Source organism: Acinonyx jubatus, chromosome E2 (assembly GCF_027475565.1).
Source record: "Acinonyx jubatus isolate Ajub_Pintada_27869175 chromosome E2, VMU_Ajub_asm_v1.0, whole genome shotgun sequence".
In the NCBI taxonomy this organism is placed as follows: Eukaryota; Metazoa; Chordata; class Mammalia; order Carnivora; family Felidae; genus Acinonyx; species Acinonyx jubatus.
In genome coordinates, this window is record NC_069396.1 from 32,883,029 (window position 1) to 32,896,713 (window position 13,685).

A 13,685-nucleotide genomic window follows, 5' to 3' on the forward strand; every position below is an offset into this window, starting at 1 on the left:
AAAAGGGAGACCAGGGATTTTCAGGGTGATTGATACGGGAAGGGTGATACTTAGGAGATTGGGTTTGTGGACTATTCCAGAAGCAATGATACATGAGATTAAATTTAAAGCAAAAAGGGGCGCCTGGGTGGCTCAGTCAGTTAAACGTCTGACTCTTGATCTCATGGTTCGTGAGTTCGAGCCTGCCATCAAGCTCTGCACTGACAGCATGGAACCTGCTTGGGATTCTCTCTCTCTCTCTCTCTCTCTCTCTCTCTCTCTCTCAAATTAAATAAGCTTAAAAAAATATTTAAAAAATTTAGAGCAAGAAAAAGGAATCTTGGGGACTCCAAAAATCTTGGATTGTCAGCCTGTACAGCTGCAGTCTCTCCCGATGTCATTCTCCAAGGGGAATGGCTCAGGATGGTCCCGATGTCGTTCGTGACCTTGCTCTTCACCTGAAACCGCCCCCCAGGGCCCGAGCCTGTGTTCCCTGGCGTGTGGGCCTTGCCAGAGTGTGCACCCCCACTGCCGTGTGCGTCACCCCTGGGCTGCACCGGTCTCCTGGGTGGGATGGAAGCGTGAAGGTGTGTTGGCACAATAACGAAATGATGCTGTATGTAGTCTCAACTCAGCCTGCTTAGAATGTGATTCCACCTCCCACACTTCTGCGAGGTGTATTCATTCCAGTATCTGGTTTGGGTGCAATCGTGGGGCGGCGGCCGGGGGTGGGAGGGGGGCCGGCGGCGGCGGGAGGGTGGGGGTGGGGGGAACACTCAGATTGACATTTTTTTTTCCCTTCTAGGATGATGCTGAATATAATTAAAGACTACAGCTCTTTAAAAAAAATTCTCTTGCTCTGGTACCCCCCTTTTTTTTTCTTTCTGCATATAAGAATTAGGTATTCTTGGCCACAAATCTGGGATCTTGTCTGCTCCTATTCTAGAAGCGACTTCTGAAATCTGCAAAGTGATTTCTGGAAGCCTGCGGACTTGTTCGCAAGTTACCTGCCCCGGCTTAGAATGTTTTTGGTGGATCTGCTAGACTTTGGAAATTTAGACTCACGGCATAACTTGACGTCTCCCCTTGACTTCACTTAGGTGTCCCAAACGTGACAATCCAAAACAAGGTCCCTCCTGCTTCCAAACTTGTTTCCCACCTGTCTTCCCACCTGAGCTCCAGGATGGTGTGTCCCAGCCAAAATTCAAGGAGCCAGCCTTGAGTCTTCCTTCCCCCTCTTCTCTCATCCATTCCATTTTAAACCTTCGGGAATCGACTCCTAGAATGTTTCTGGAAAAAATGTTTCTGGCTTGCTATTATTCCAAGATCAAACCCAAACCCTTGACCACAGTCCACTAGGTCCTTCGTGACCTGACCCTACCTACCTCCATAAACCCACGTGGTGATGCTCTCCTCTTAGCTTGCCCTCAACATACCATATTTGTTTTCTGTGGCTGCTGTGACAAATCACCACAGTCTTCGTAGCTTAAAACGACACCAATTAATTCTCCTACGGTCCTGGAGGCCAGGAGGCCAGATTCCAAAATGGGCTACAACCAAAGCGGGAGCAGACCTGTGCTCCTTCCAGAGGTTCTCGGGGAAAATCTGTGCCCTGGCTTTTTCCAGCTTCCAGAGCCACACGCCTGGACCCATGGGGCCCTTTCCTCCACCTCCAAAGCCAGGAATCTAGCATCTTACTTCAGTGGTCACACCTTCTTCTGTGTCTAGCCTCCCTCAGCCTCGCTCCTACAAAGACACTCATGGTTGCGATTAGGGCCTAGCTAGCTAATCTAGGACAATCTCCCCAACCCAAGATCCTCATCATAATCGCTTAAATTCAGTCCCTTTTGTCACATAAGGCAATATTCACAGGCTCAAGGAATTAGGAGCTAAGTATTCGGGGCCATTATTCAGCCCACTACGCGTACCAAGCCCTTTCCCATGACAGCGTCTTCAGATAACTTGTTCTCTGTGAATAAGCCCCCTCTCATTCATGAGGTCCCAGCTTCTCCGTCTCTGACCAATCTGAAGGACCCCCCCATCCTGAACCTTTACTTCCTTCCTAGCGCTTACTACAGTGGGCTCTATTTTTATATAACTTCCAGTTCACTAGTTTTCTGCCCACCTCTCCTGCCCCCTCAACCCAACTGCCCTGACGACAAGGATCGTGTGTGTTTTGTTCATCCACCGATTATCCTAACGTATCTGGCTGGTAAATAATCACCGAATGGGCTTAAGGAAAATGAAATTTTCCGATTTTTCCAATCCAAGACGCCGCCACACAAATGCAATGCCATGTTTACGCCTCAGAGAAAGCAGGCCCATCGGTGTCCACTCCCCTCCTGATCTTCTGTATCAGAACAGTGGTCTGGACAGAACCTAACGCCACCAAAGGAGAGCCCACGAGCACGCTCACAGACAGGAGCCCACGGAGAGGCCACAGCATTTAGCGAGCCAGGCCCACACAAAACATTTCAAGGAGGCGGATGTCACTTCAGTGAGGAAGCACCTGAGCCCTTGTTCATTAAATGCCGCTGAGGAGGATTTCAACAAGGAGGCTGCTTGCTGAGGACAGCTGTTCCCGAACCTTCTCCATCCTTTTCCTGGTAAAGACTCCTGGAGCCACTGGGAGAGAATCAAGGGAGGCCCAGGGGCCTCCTCACATTTGCCTTTCAGCCACGAGGGGCACCAGGAGGCGCCAACACAGCTTAAAACTTCACACTGGGTGGGGAGCCTGGGTGGCTCAGTCGGTTAAGCGTCTGACTTCAGCTCAGGTCATGACCTCGCGGTTTGTGAGTTTGAGCCCCACGTTAGGCTCTGTGCTGACAGCTCAGAGCCTGGGGCCTGCTTCGGACTCTGGGTCTCCCTCTGCCCCTCCCCTGCTTGTGCTCTGTCTCTCTCTCTGTTTCTCAAAAATGAATAAATGTAAAAAAAAATAAAAGTAAATTAAAAAAAAAAACCTTCACACTGGGTTAGACCTTCGTAAACCAAAGCCCAAAGGGCTTTGATTGCAAGCCTATTTCTATGAATTGCTTTTGCCCTAAACAATAAATTATCTAGTCAAAACATCATTTTTGCCCCTCCAAGTAGAAAATTGTGCTTTAATATTTGACAACATTCACGAATATCTCTTAAACATTTTGGTCACCATCTATTGAGACCCCACAGCTTTGAGGACTCAATAGTTCTCCTCCCCCGTGACTATTTACAGCATAAAATTCATGGTCGTGTTTTTTACAAAAACAAACTTGAGAGAATCAAACCAAGTGGTTCATAAATAGTAACCAGTTTGCACAAAAAGTAAGGTTTAAGTAATAACACTTGGACCGCACCTGACGGTTTACGGAGGCTTCAACAGTGCATCATTTTGAAAAATCCAGAAAAACGTCTGCCTTATAAGGAAAAGTCTTTGATTTCGCTCCTGTAAACTTTTGATCCATAACTCTGTTTCACGTTAACACTGAGCCATTTCAGGGGTCTGCTGTCACAACTCACAGGCATCAACCAGAGACCTGGTGGGACTATTCAAAATTCTGATTCTAAAAAGCTGCATTTGGGTGGGGCGTTGTTTCCAAAGGCTTAACTGAAGAGTAATTGACTTCGCTGAAAAAAAAAAAAAAAAAAAAATTGTGCGTGTGATATTTGCCGTAGTGTCGTCTTATTTTTTGGAAAATCTAGCCCATCTTAGGGAACGAACAGCTGTCATGTTCCCCTTTCGATCATGTGTTAAGTATCAGGAAGGAGAGCAGGTGAATTGCAGCCCTTCCCACCCTGGGCTTGGGGGGGGGGGGGGGAGGCTAGAAATACCAAAGCTGAGAACACCTATATTCTGAAACTTTACCCTCAGAGGAAGTGCCACGTGCAGGGATCCAGGATGGGGGGAGGGACCAGATGTGGGAAACTTCTGGATGGGCGACAACCCGTGAGTTAAAACATGGCAGAAAGCTGCTCCCTGAATCCCCCTCCTCACTGTGAGGCAGGTGGGAAGGGGGGCCGCTCCTGTGGGTCCAGGTCTCTACAGCACCAGGCAAGCAGTAACCTCCATGGGCCCCACTGACCCACGTCGGATCAGCCAGAGGCGGCAGGGAGCTGCTCCTCCTCTACGTTCCACAGATCGACTCTTGGGAAGAACGGGACGCAAAACAGGCTGCAGAAGAGTTACTCTAAAGGGCACGGTTGCTCCTTCTTCTGCCAGAACAAAGGTGACCTATTGTGCTCGTCCCGGGCAGGACTCAGCTCTGGGTGAATGGACTGCTGCCAGACGGAATCCAGCTTCTGGGATCCAAACCCACGGCCTGTTCACAAACAAACTGAGATGAACGTTGGCCTCCGGGCTTCAGAGCAAGAGTCTGGTGTCCCTCTGGCTGAGCCTCTCGGTCTCCTCCGGAGAGAAAGTGTTGCCTCGGAGCCTAAAGGGGATAAAGCAAAGAGAGGTCTGGGTGAACGCTGAGCCAGAGCGGTGCTTTTAACTGGAGGCTGCTCCTTTCCAAACCTGTGCCTGAACGGCCTGGCCCCAAGGCCCCGCTGCAGCCCTCCTGTGCTGGTGTTAGCCTCTGTCCACCAGGGCAGCTCATGAGTCACTGTGTGCGACAAAGCAAGCCTCCGTGACTCTGCAGAGAGAATCCACACCGGACCCAGCCAGCCCTGACTCCCCAAGGCAGGCAATTCTTTTTAAGGCAACAGCAGAATCTGTCAAGAATGCAATGAGCAAGCCCTGATACCCTCCCAAGTTCTGCCAACGGGCGGCAAATAACATCAGAACCCTTAAAATATCAACCTGATGCTGGCCTCCTCCTCCCAGACACAGAATGTGACATTTCCTCTGACCGTGTAAGGGTTTAAAACAAAAACTCACACTCTGCCAGGGGCCTGAGGATCTCACTGCCTGTAGGGATTACACAACCATACAGAAAGGAAAAGCGCTTTATCACAGGACAGATTCCTAGACATCTGTATTTGAAACCTCATCACTGGATATGTATTGGTGCTGCTGCCTTGGTATGATTTTTGAGGGTGTAACCAGTCAGTCTGCGTATGTAAAGCAGGGGCCACAAGGTTGCAGGGGTGAGACAGGGGGCCTGGTCCAAAACAGCAGGCTTGGGGCGGGGGGGCGGGGGGTGCAGTCAGCCTGAGCCCATCTGCCCAGCTGACAGAGAGTGCGATCAGCCCTTCTCTACTCGGCTTACTTCCTGGCATTTTGTGTGGGGGCCCAGAGAGGGAAGCTTTGGGTAGAAAACTTGGAGATATAGATTTTCAGGGGGGGATCCGCTAGTTTTAAAAGATTGGCTTCAGGGCACCTGGATTGGCTTCAGGGCACCAACTCTTGATTTTGGCTCAAGTTATGATCTCATGGTTCATGAGATCGAGACCTGCATGGGACTGTGCACTGACACAGCAGAGCCTGCTTGAGATTCTTTCTCTCCCTCTTACTCTGCCCCTCCCCTGCTTGTGCAATAGATAGATAGATAGATAGATAGATAGATAAAGATTGGCTTCTAGACCAGTGCCTGAAACACATATAGTGACATTCACTCATGACGTGTAAAGTCAGGGGAAGCTTTTGTACTTATTATATGAGTTATAAATATGTCCCTGGAAAGAAGGAGGATAAATCTCTGTAGTTGTGACTTGATGCTTTTTACAAAACATGAAGGAATGTGGCTTTTAATTATAAAGGTCTGGAAACACTAGGCAACAGTACCCACCCACCCCACCGCCAATGTAGCCTCCACCCAGAGGCTCTGATATAACATCCTCGACCTGGGAAGGCAGGTGTAAGGCCCCTGAGTTCTTGTGTCTATTTCATTCTTCATCCTCCTACACTATCACCTGTAACTAAGACCTTTCTGAATACCCGGGATTTAAAAATGAATGACTTGGTGCATGCTTGGAGACGTGAAAACATCTTTCCCAGAGAGAAATCAGATCTACTGTAGACAGAATGCCACTGAATGTCAGAGCCAGGAGGAAAAATTACCCAGTTCCCCTCCCTCTGGGCCCCATTTTACAGATTGGACAAGTGAGGCTCAGAGACATAACGAGGCCCACCGAGGGGGCCTTACCAGACTTCCAGGATGGTATCATTCCTTTCCAGGGCCTGCAGAAGGACTTCAGCTCCAAGGTAGGTGATGTGGTTGTTGGACAGCCTGGAGAGGAAGACAGAAAGGTGAGCTTCAAGAATGTTGGTTTTCCTCTCGGGCCTGTCCAATGAAAAGAGGCTTTGGGAGTTGGCCCCCTTGACATGTCCCTCTCTTGTCTGCGATTCCCAGTGAGCCTCAGTGCCTAAAGAGAAAGGCACCCCTCTCTCCTCTGTTCACCAGATGTGTTTATCTAAGGAAGCAGCTACTCCCTTCCGAAGGCGATACCGCATGGTGGTTAAGTATGTGCATTTTAGGGGCGCCTGGGTGGCTCAGTTGGTTAGGCGTCCGACTTCAACTCAGGCCACGATCTCACGGTTCGGGAGTTCAAGGCTCGCATCGGGCTCTGTGCTGACAGCTCAGAGCCTGGAGCCTGCTTTGGATTCTGTGCCTCCCTCTCTCTCTGCCCACCCCCGCCCCCTTCTCTCTCAAGAATAAATAAGCATTTAAAAAAATTTTTTTTAAGTATGTACATTTTACTTCCTGGGTTCCAATCCAGCTTACACCACTTCCTTTTTAATGTCGGGCAAATCAGTCCCAATTTCCTCATCTGTAAGGCAGACCTAAAAGAGCACCTGCCTCATGAAACATAAGAATGAAAAGAATGGCATATTCTGCGGGGCAGTTGGCACCATACCCAACAGATAGGAAATAATCAACGAACAGTAATATTTTCGTATGGCGGTGGGCAGGGGAGGGGCGTGGAATCGAGAAAATACAAGGTTGGGAATTGAGAGGGGAGAACTCACACCGTCAGGGACAGCAGGGAAAGAGCCACTGCCCCATGCTGCTCTTTTGCTCACAGCTTGGCCTTCGAGGCATCACCACCTGTCTGCCACCTCCACGGAGTAAGGAACATCCAGGAAGCTGACCCTAAGGCAGTGCCAGTGATAACAACGGCCAGTATCTGCTGGGCTCTTACCATGAGCCTGCTCAACACCTCCATCACGCCAGTAATGCTCATGACCCTGAGAGGGGGTCCGCCTAGTACCCCGTTTACACCCAAGGCTACAGGAGCCCAAAGCCAAGGAGAAACGGCGGGTAACGGTGGAACTGGGGTCCAAACCTAGGCTGTCAGGTGCCTGAGCCCACACACTGAACCAGCATTTGGCAGTCACTATGCCCAGAAAAAGAAGGATGCTAGCTTTTTTTAAAAAGATACATAAGAAGCTCGCTTTTTATGGGGAAACAGTGAGGGATGATGTAGATCGGTGGCACTTAACTATAAGACTCGCCGAGGCAGCGTGGGACAAGCCCCTGCAGCCCCTGGGGTTGGCTGGGGTAAATGCATGACAACGAGGGGGGACAAATGTGCCACAGCCACACCTGGTTAATGCGAAACCAGGTACCGCGCAAAGCCTGGCGTCCCAGCTTAGACAACCCAGGCGTCACCGGGGCCTCCCAGCCCGGTTTCACCCAAGTGACGAGTGGAAGTGTTTCCCCCAAACATTTGGCAACTTGCTCGCCCCTGCAAAGCAACACAAACAAGTGTTGCCAGAGTGGATGGCGGGCTGGCAGCGAAGCACACACTCTCCCGGAGGCAGCCGTCTGCCTGCCTCTGAAGGCGAGCGTTTTCCACGGGCCACATTTGCCAGGGCGGATGCCACCCCGTCCTGTAGCACAAGGAGCCATCTGATGATGCCCGGACGTCCCTCTCCAGTGAGACCTCTGGCACCCCCTGGCAGCGCGGCACCAGCCTTGGAGAGCACTGGCACAAGGTCGTGATGATCGCGAGCTGGGCTCCTGCTCGCATCCACTCTCCCTGTCCATGCAGAGTGGGAGCCTGCCCGCTGAGCCCGCCACCAGTGGTCCCCACCGCCTCCAGCCACCCACCACTGCCACTGTCTGGCCCTCCAGGTCCTGGATGCTCCGCAGGACCTCCACCACTGCCTGCTCGCTTTCACCCGCCTTCTCCACTGCCATCGGCCAGATCCAAGCCCCCTCCATCTCCCACCTGGAAGACAGCAGGACCTTAATTCCCCCTGACCCGTCTTCCATCTGTTCCACACAGAGCAGCCGGCACGATCTTGTTATGATGTAAATCAGATGTTAGTGTCCTAATTAAACTCCTCCAAAGGTTTCTCATTGCCCCTAGAATAAAGCCCTAAATCCTCCCCATGGCTCTGAGACCTACGTGGCCCCCTCACCCTGCCTCTTCCCCCCTGTACCTTCCCCTACAGTCCAACCACACTGGCCCTGCCCTCTGTTCTCAAAACAACCGAGCTTGTTTCTGCCACAGGGCCTTTGCACTTGCTGTTTGGTCTTCTTGGAATGCGCATTCCTGAGACCTCAGCACTGCAAGAACAATAACCTTCCTCATTATCCAGGTTTCAGCTCCAATGCCACCTTCTCAGAGAGGCTCTCCCCAGGCAGCTGCGACCCTGCCCTCTCCAGCCACTCCCTGGCACATCTCCTCTTGAATACTCCTTAGAGCCTTTATTATATATAATCTTGTGTATTGGCCTGCTTGTTCATTATATGCCTCTCCCATTAGAATCCAAGAGCTAAGGGGGCTGAGGCCTGCTCTGTTCTTTCCACCGCTCTATCCTCTAGCCTCCAACAGCACTTGGCACAGCAGGTGCTCCAGAAATATTTCTTGCATCGATACATAAGTGGGTGAATGTATGCATGAATGCACAACAACGAAATGAATGAATGCACACATGAATAAATGCAAGCACGCCTGCCTGCATAACCCAAGAGAAACCACTAGCGATGACCGTTAGAACAGGTCTCCCGCCTGAGCCAAAGATGGCCCCGCGAGAGGGATGCTGTCGGCAACCCACCCAAACGCCCTCAGCTTTCACCTCTAACTCTGAGGGCTGCCTGCTGGGAAGACCTCCCCTCTCTGCCTGAGGCCTTTCTCCTGACCCCAGGAGCGTCCTGGCGCAGGGCAAGCCGGAAGTGCCGGAAAATTAATATCCCCACAAGCACGCAAATGAAGGATAGGCAGTTGGCAGATAAATACCCCTGCTGCCTCGCTTCTCTGTTGGGTAGGGGCTCCTGGAGCCCCACAGCAAGTCTGAGGCAGTTGCCCTCGGGGATAACCAGGGCCAAAACAGGCTTGGTGCCCACTTGCCGTGGGTTCCCTTCCCCCCCTGCTTCATTTCCCTGACCCCTCACCAGGGTTTGCTGGAACCACCTCCCAAGCAAACAACTTGCCCTGGGATCCCTGTCTGTGTTTGGGGGAACCCTGACTCTACCAGCCGTTTTCTGCTAGGCCACCTTTGCATGAGTGAGAGAGGCGGGAAGCTGCCCATATCCACCCCTTGTCCCCCCTCTGCCCCGCCGCTGCCCCCTATAAGGCCTGTCATTACCATCCCGGCTCCTTACAGGTTCCTTACTTTAGGACTTTCAAACTTGAATTCCTCTGAAGTCCTTTAGCAAGAGAACACACACCTTCATCCTGGAGATGGTTCTCCTCCAGGCTGGCAAGAAAAAGAGAGAAAATCCCATTCATATGGTAACATTTGTTGCGGAAGACGATGTCGATGAGGATTAGCCTGCTTGCCCCCCAGTTAGAAAATCCAACATCTGAAAATCTATATTTAGCAGATGAAGTAAGAAGAGATATAGTAGGAGTATGAGGGTTTTCAACTCCAGGGACGTCTCTGGGAGAGAATTCACCCCAGGGCTCCTCTATATAAAAGGTACCCTCACGTCCCAGTGATCTAATATCCTTTTCCCTTTCTTATTAATGGAAGCCTCCTTCGGTTTGGGCAACTATGTGCATGCACTTGGTGAAAAAAACTACCTTTTGACTCTCCACTACAGCCAGTGACATCCACACGGCCATGAACACATAAGGGGAGGTTGACACATGGGGCTCCGGGAAATTCTCTTTAAAATGGAGAGCTTGGGGCACCTGGGTGACTCAGTCAGTGAAGCATCCGACTCTTGGTTTCAGCTCGGGTCATGATCTCACGGTTCTCGGGTTTGAGCCCTGCGTCGGGCTGTGTGCTGACAGTGCGGAGCCTGCTTGGGATTCTCTCTCTCCCACTCTCCCCGCCCCTCCCCTGCTTGTGTTCTCTCTCTCTCAAAATAAACTTTAAAAATAAAGACAACAACAAAAGTAAAAATAAAATAAAAGGGAGAGCTGGCCTGGGCCTCCTGTCCTTCCTGGATACACAGACTGAATCTGGGGACACGGAAGCAGTGTCGCAGGTATAGCAGCCATCTGCTGACCGTGAGGCAACCAACCATGGCTTCAGGCGAAGCCACCGACTGGGGACCCCTGCTGGCCGCATGGAGCCATTACACCAGCCCTACCTCCAGACGGGTTGGTCACGAAATAAAGAAATCCTTCACTGGTTTGAGCCACTGTACCTAGAGTTCTTCCCTCACTTGCAGCCTAGTGTAGTCATAACTGATACACTCAACGGCGAGGCATGCCTCTAACAAGAATTTCCAAGTGGCAAAGTCCAATCAGGATATAATCAATGGGACACCGGCAGAGCTATCCCACCACAATATCCACTTTGTGACGGTGATCATGGGTTTCAAAGGCCTTCCGCTTCCTGGAGAAATCAGCATATTTATCTCCCTGATAGAATTGGGAACTGCCCAGAACACGTCATAAGAAGTCCAAGCTAGTGGCATCTAAAGGACGGGAGGCTTAGAATCAGCTTCAGGTCAACAGTGTGAGCACAGTTTATGGCTCACCTTTTAACTTGCCCCAAACCCCACTCCACCTTCCAGGGAGACCTTCACTCTACTTCTCCCGCGTTCTTAGGCACTCAGCCTCCTAGAATCCACAAAACGTGGGGTGCCTCGGTGGCTCATTTGGTTAAGCTTCTGACTTTGGCTCAAGGCACGATCTCAAGGTTTGTGAGTTCACGCCCCACATCGGGCTCTGCACTGTGCACGGCCCGCTTCCGAGCCTCTGTCTCCCTCCCTCTGCCCCTCTCCTGCACACGCTCTCTCTCTCTCAAAAATAAACATTTTTTAAAAATAAAATAAAACCTGGGAAAGGAACACCTGTGTTTAAAAAAGACTTTATGCATGTAACAATATACGCTTCACAGTTGGAAGCAGTCAGCCCCTCATTTTCCAGGTAAGAAACCTGGGATTCAGAGCTTATTTAACTTGCCTGAGATCACAGCAGGCCTTGAAGCTCAGCCTGCTTGACTCCAGAGTCTCGGGCCTCAACCATTAGGCCACACGGAGGCAGTATACAAGCCGACAAACCAGGAAATATAATTCCATTAAAAGAATTAGCACCTACGTGCCAGGCTCTATCAGCTTCATGCACCCAGCACATAGAAGGACAAACCCAACAGCCCAACCACTCGGTTATCCACCTCTGTTTTACCTGCTTCCATGGAGGAGGCCAAGGAATGAATGAGGCCTCCTCAAAGCAGGGAATCCCTCAACTCACCAGAGTTCTTCCAGTGTCACGTTCTTTTCCAACATTAAGGCTAAGGCTTGAGCCCCCACACTGCCGATGTTGTTTCCCACCAGGCTGGACGGAATCAAGGAACAAAAACACATCAGAGCAGGGAGGGACCTCAGAGGTAAGGTAACCCGGGAAGGGCAAAATGCACGAAGCACATAGCCCCACATCCTGGTCTGCTTCGTTCAGACATTACCAACTGACTACAGTGCTCATTTTCATTAAGCTAAGAAGCAGCCTTAGAACTCTTTCCAACGTGATGTCCTGGGTAGCCATTATTCATGGACTGCAGTTGGTCCTTGAGATAAAATATATCTGATCCAGGGGCGCCTGGGTGGCTCAGTCATTGGGACATCGGACTTGATTTCGGCTCAGGTCACAATCTCACAGTTCGTGGGTTCAAGCCCTGTGATGGGGGGCTCTGCGCTGTGTAAGCGTGCAGCCTGCTCGGAATTCTCCCTCCCTCCCTCTCTCCCCTTCCCCTGCTCATGCGCACGTGTATGCACACACACTCTCTCTCTCTCTCAAAATAAACCTAAAAAAATTTTTTTAAATATATCTGATTCAGCCCCAAACCTTCAATTAACAGATAGGGAATCAAGACCCTTAAGGGGAGAAGGAACACCTCCAAAGTCACCCAGAAAGACTCAAGTGTCCTGACTCCAAACCCAAGGGTCTCTTCTTCGCATCCCACTGCCTAACACAGGGGGCTAAGAACAAAGTTCAATCAAATGAAGGACCCTCAAAACTGGCCCAGGCCCCTCCCTTCCTCATCCTGGCTCCCTGTGACCATGCAGACCCCAAAGCTTACCTGAGCCACTTCAAGCTCTGGTGATCACCCAAGGCTTCAGCCAAGGCCTGGGCCCCTTCGTCACCCACCTTGTTGCCCCAGAACCTAAAAAGGCCAACAGATTGCATCATTTGGTCAGGGAGTAACTGCTATGTGTTCTAGACATGCGTGAACGGTGTCCTTCCTCTCCATGGTTCTGCCCCTCTGGGACCTTCCAGAAAGATCTCAGGGGGGCTCCTAGGCCCCAGCAAAGTGGATCTGCCTCCACCTTTTGGGAGGGATGGTGAAACTGAATTCATTTTTCAGTCAGACTTACAGAATAGTAGAGGCCCACCCAGCACACGTCCTCAGGGACAAGGAACTCAGTCACTCACTCTCAAAGTCAATTCACAGCGTGGTGACATTTTCCCTGATATTTAGGTCAGATCTGCTTCCTGGTGCCTGCTACCCACAGGTCCTCAACTACCCTCTGGGAGCACCCAAAACAAGTCTCACTCTTCTCCCGCAAGCCAGCTCTCTCTCTTGTTCTTCCCTAATGTCCCCCATTTCCTCACGGTGTCATACTCCTTCACCTCCTGGGTCATCCCCCTCAGACCCACAGAAATTGAGAAACTTCCCTTTTCAAAGGTGGAGCCCAACTCGTTCCTTATGACCTGGCTGTTTTACATATGGGAAGCTAGCCCAGACCTGTCTGTGCACATGTGAGCAAAGCTAGCCGAGCTAGGATGTTCACCACGCTTTCATTCATCCGGTTAATATTTATTGAGCTCTGGCTGTGTGCCAGCACTGCTCTGCGCCCCTGGGGAGAGAGCAAAAAACTACGTCATAGCGAAAAACCTGGAATAACGTGAGGGCGCACCGACATGGGGCCAGTTACATAGATTACAGACATCCAGCCAGTGGAATACCAACCAGCTAGTGTTTTAAAAATGAAGTCGTTGTGGTACAAAAGATATATTGTTAAGCAGGCAAAAAAAAAACACACACAAAAAAAAACAAAAACCAATATTCAGAACGGTTTGTGTCATATGGTTGTATCTGGTGGGAGGGGGGTGGGGGGTTAGCACAGTGCTTGGTGGGTGCAGACAGGTGCCTTAATAAAGAGGTGTTGAAAGAGAACAGCCGGCATACGCTGGTTGTGACCTCGAGCAGGAGAGAGCTTGGTGGGGCTGGGGCCACCCTTGTACTGGACTCTGTGCTCCTGGTAATGCAGCGTGGAAACGGTGCTGATCTCTCAAGCAACCCGGTTCCGCCCTTAGCTCCGGCTGAGCTTGTGGGCAGCTTAACTGCCGAGGAAATGGGTTGGGCACTAAGGTTAGTGTCTCTTCCTACAGTCTTGGGTTCTCAGACTCCCACTTCTCGTCAAATGAATGCCAGCTCACACCAG

General features: G+C 50.9%; 1 protein-coding gene across 3 annotated transcripts in view; it reads right to left on the reverse strand.

Annotated features, from left to right (window-relative positions):
* Positions 1–3,060: 3,060 nt before the first annotated feature.
* Positions 3,061–13,685, reverse strand: part of NOD2 (nucleotide binding oligomerization domain containing 2) — a 37,455-nt gene continuing 26,830 nt past the window's right edge. For all 3 annotated transcript variants that reach the window (XM_053210138.1, XM_027044425.2, XM_027044426.2), the window contains exons 8-12: positions 12,320–12,403; positions 11,494–11,577; positions 9,461–9,544; positions 6,042–6,125; positions 3,061–4,388 (exon numbers count right to left, since the gene is read on the reverse strand). In XM_053210138.1, coding sequence (XP_053066113.1) covers positions 4,316–4,388; positions 6,042–6,125; positions 9,461–9,544; positions 11,494–11,577; positions 12,320–12,403 — 409 coding nt within the window. In that variant the 3' untranslated portion in view covers positions 3,061–4,315. The remainder of the gene's footprint in view (positions 4,389–6,041; positions 6,126–9,460; positions 9,545–11,493; positions 11,578–12,319; positions 12,404–13,685) is intronic.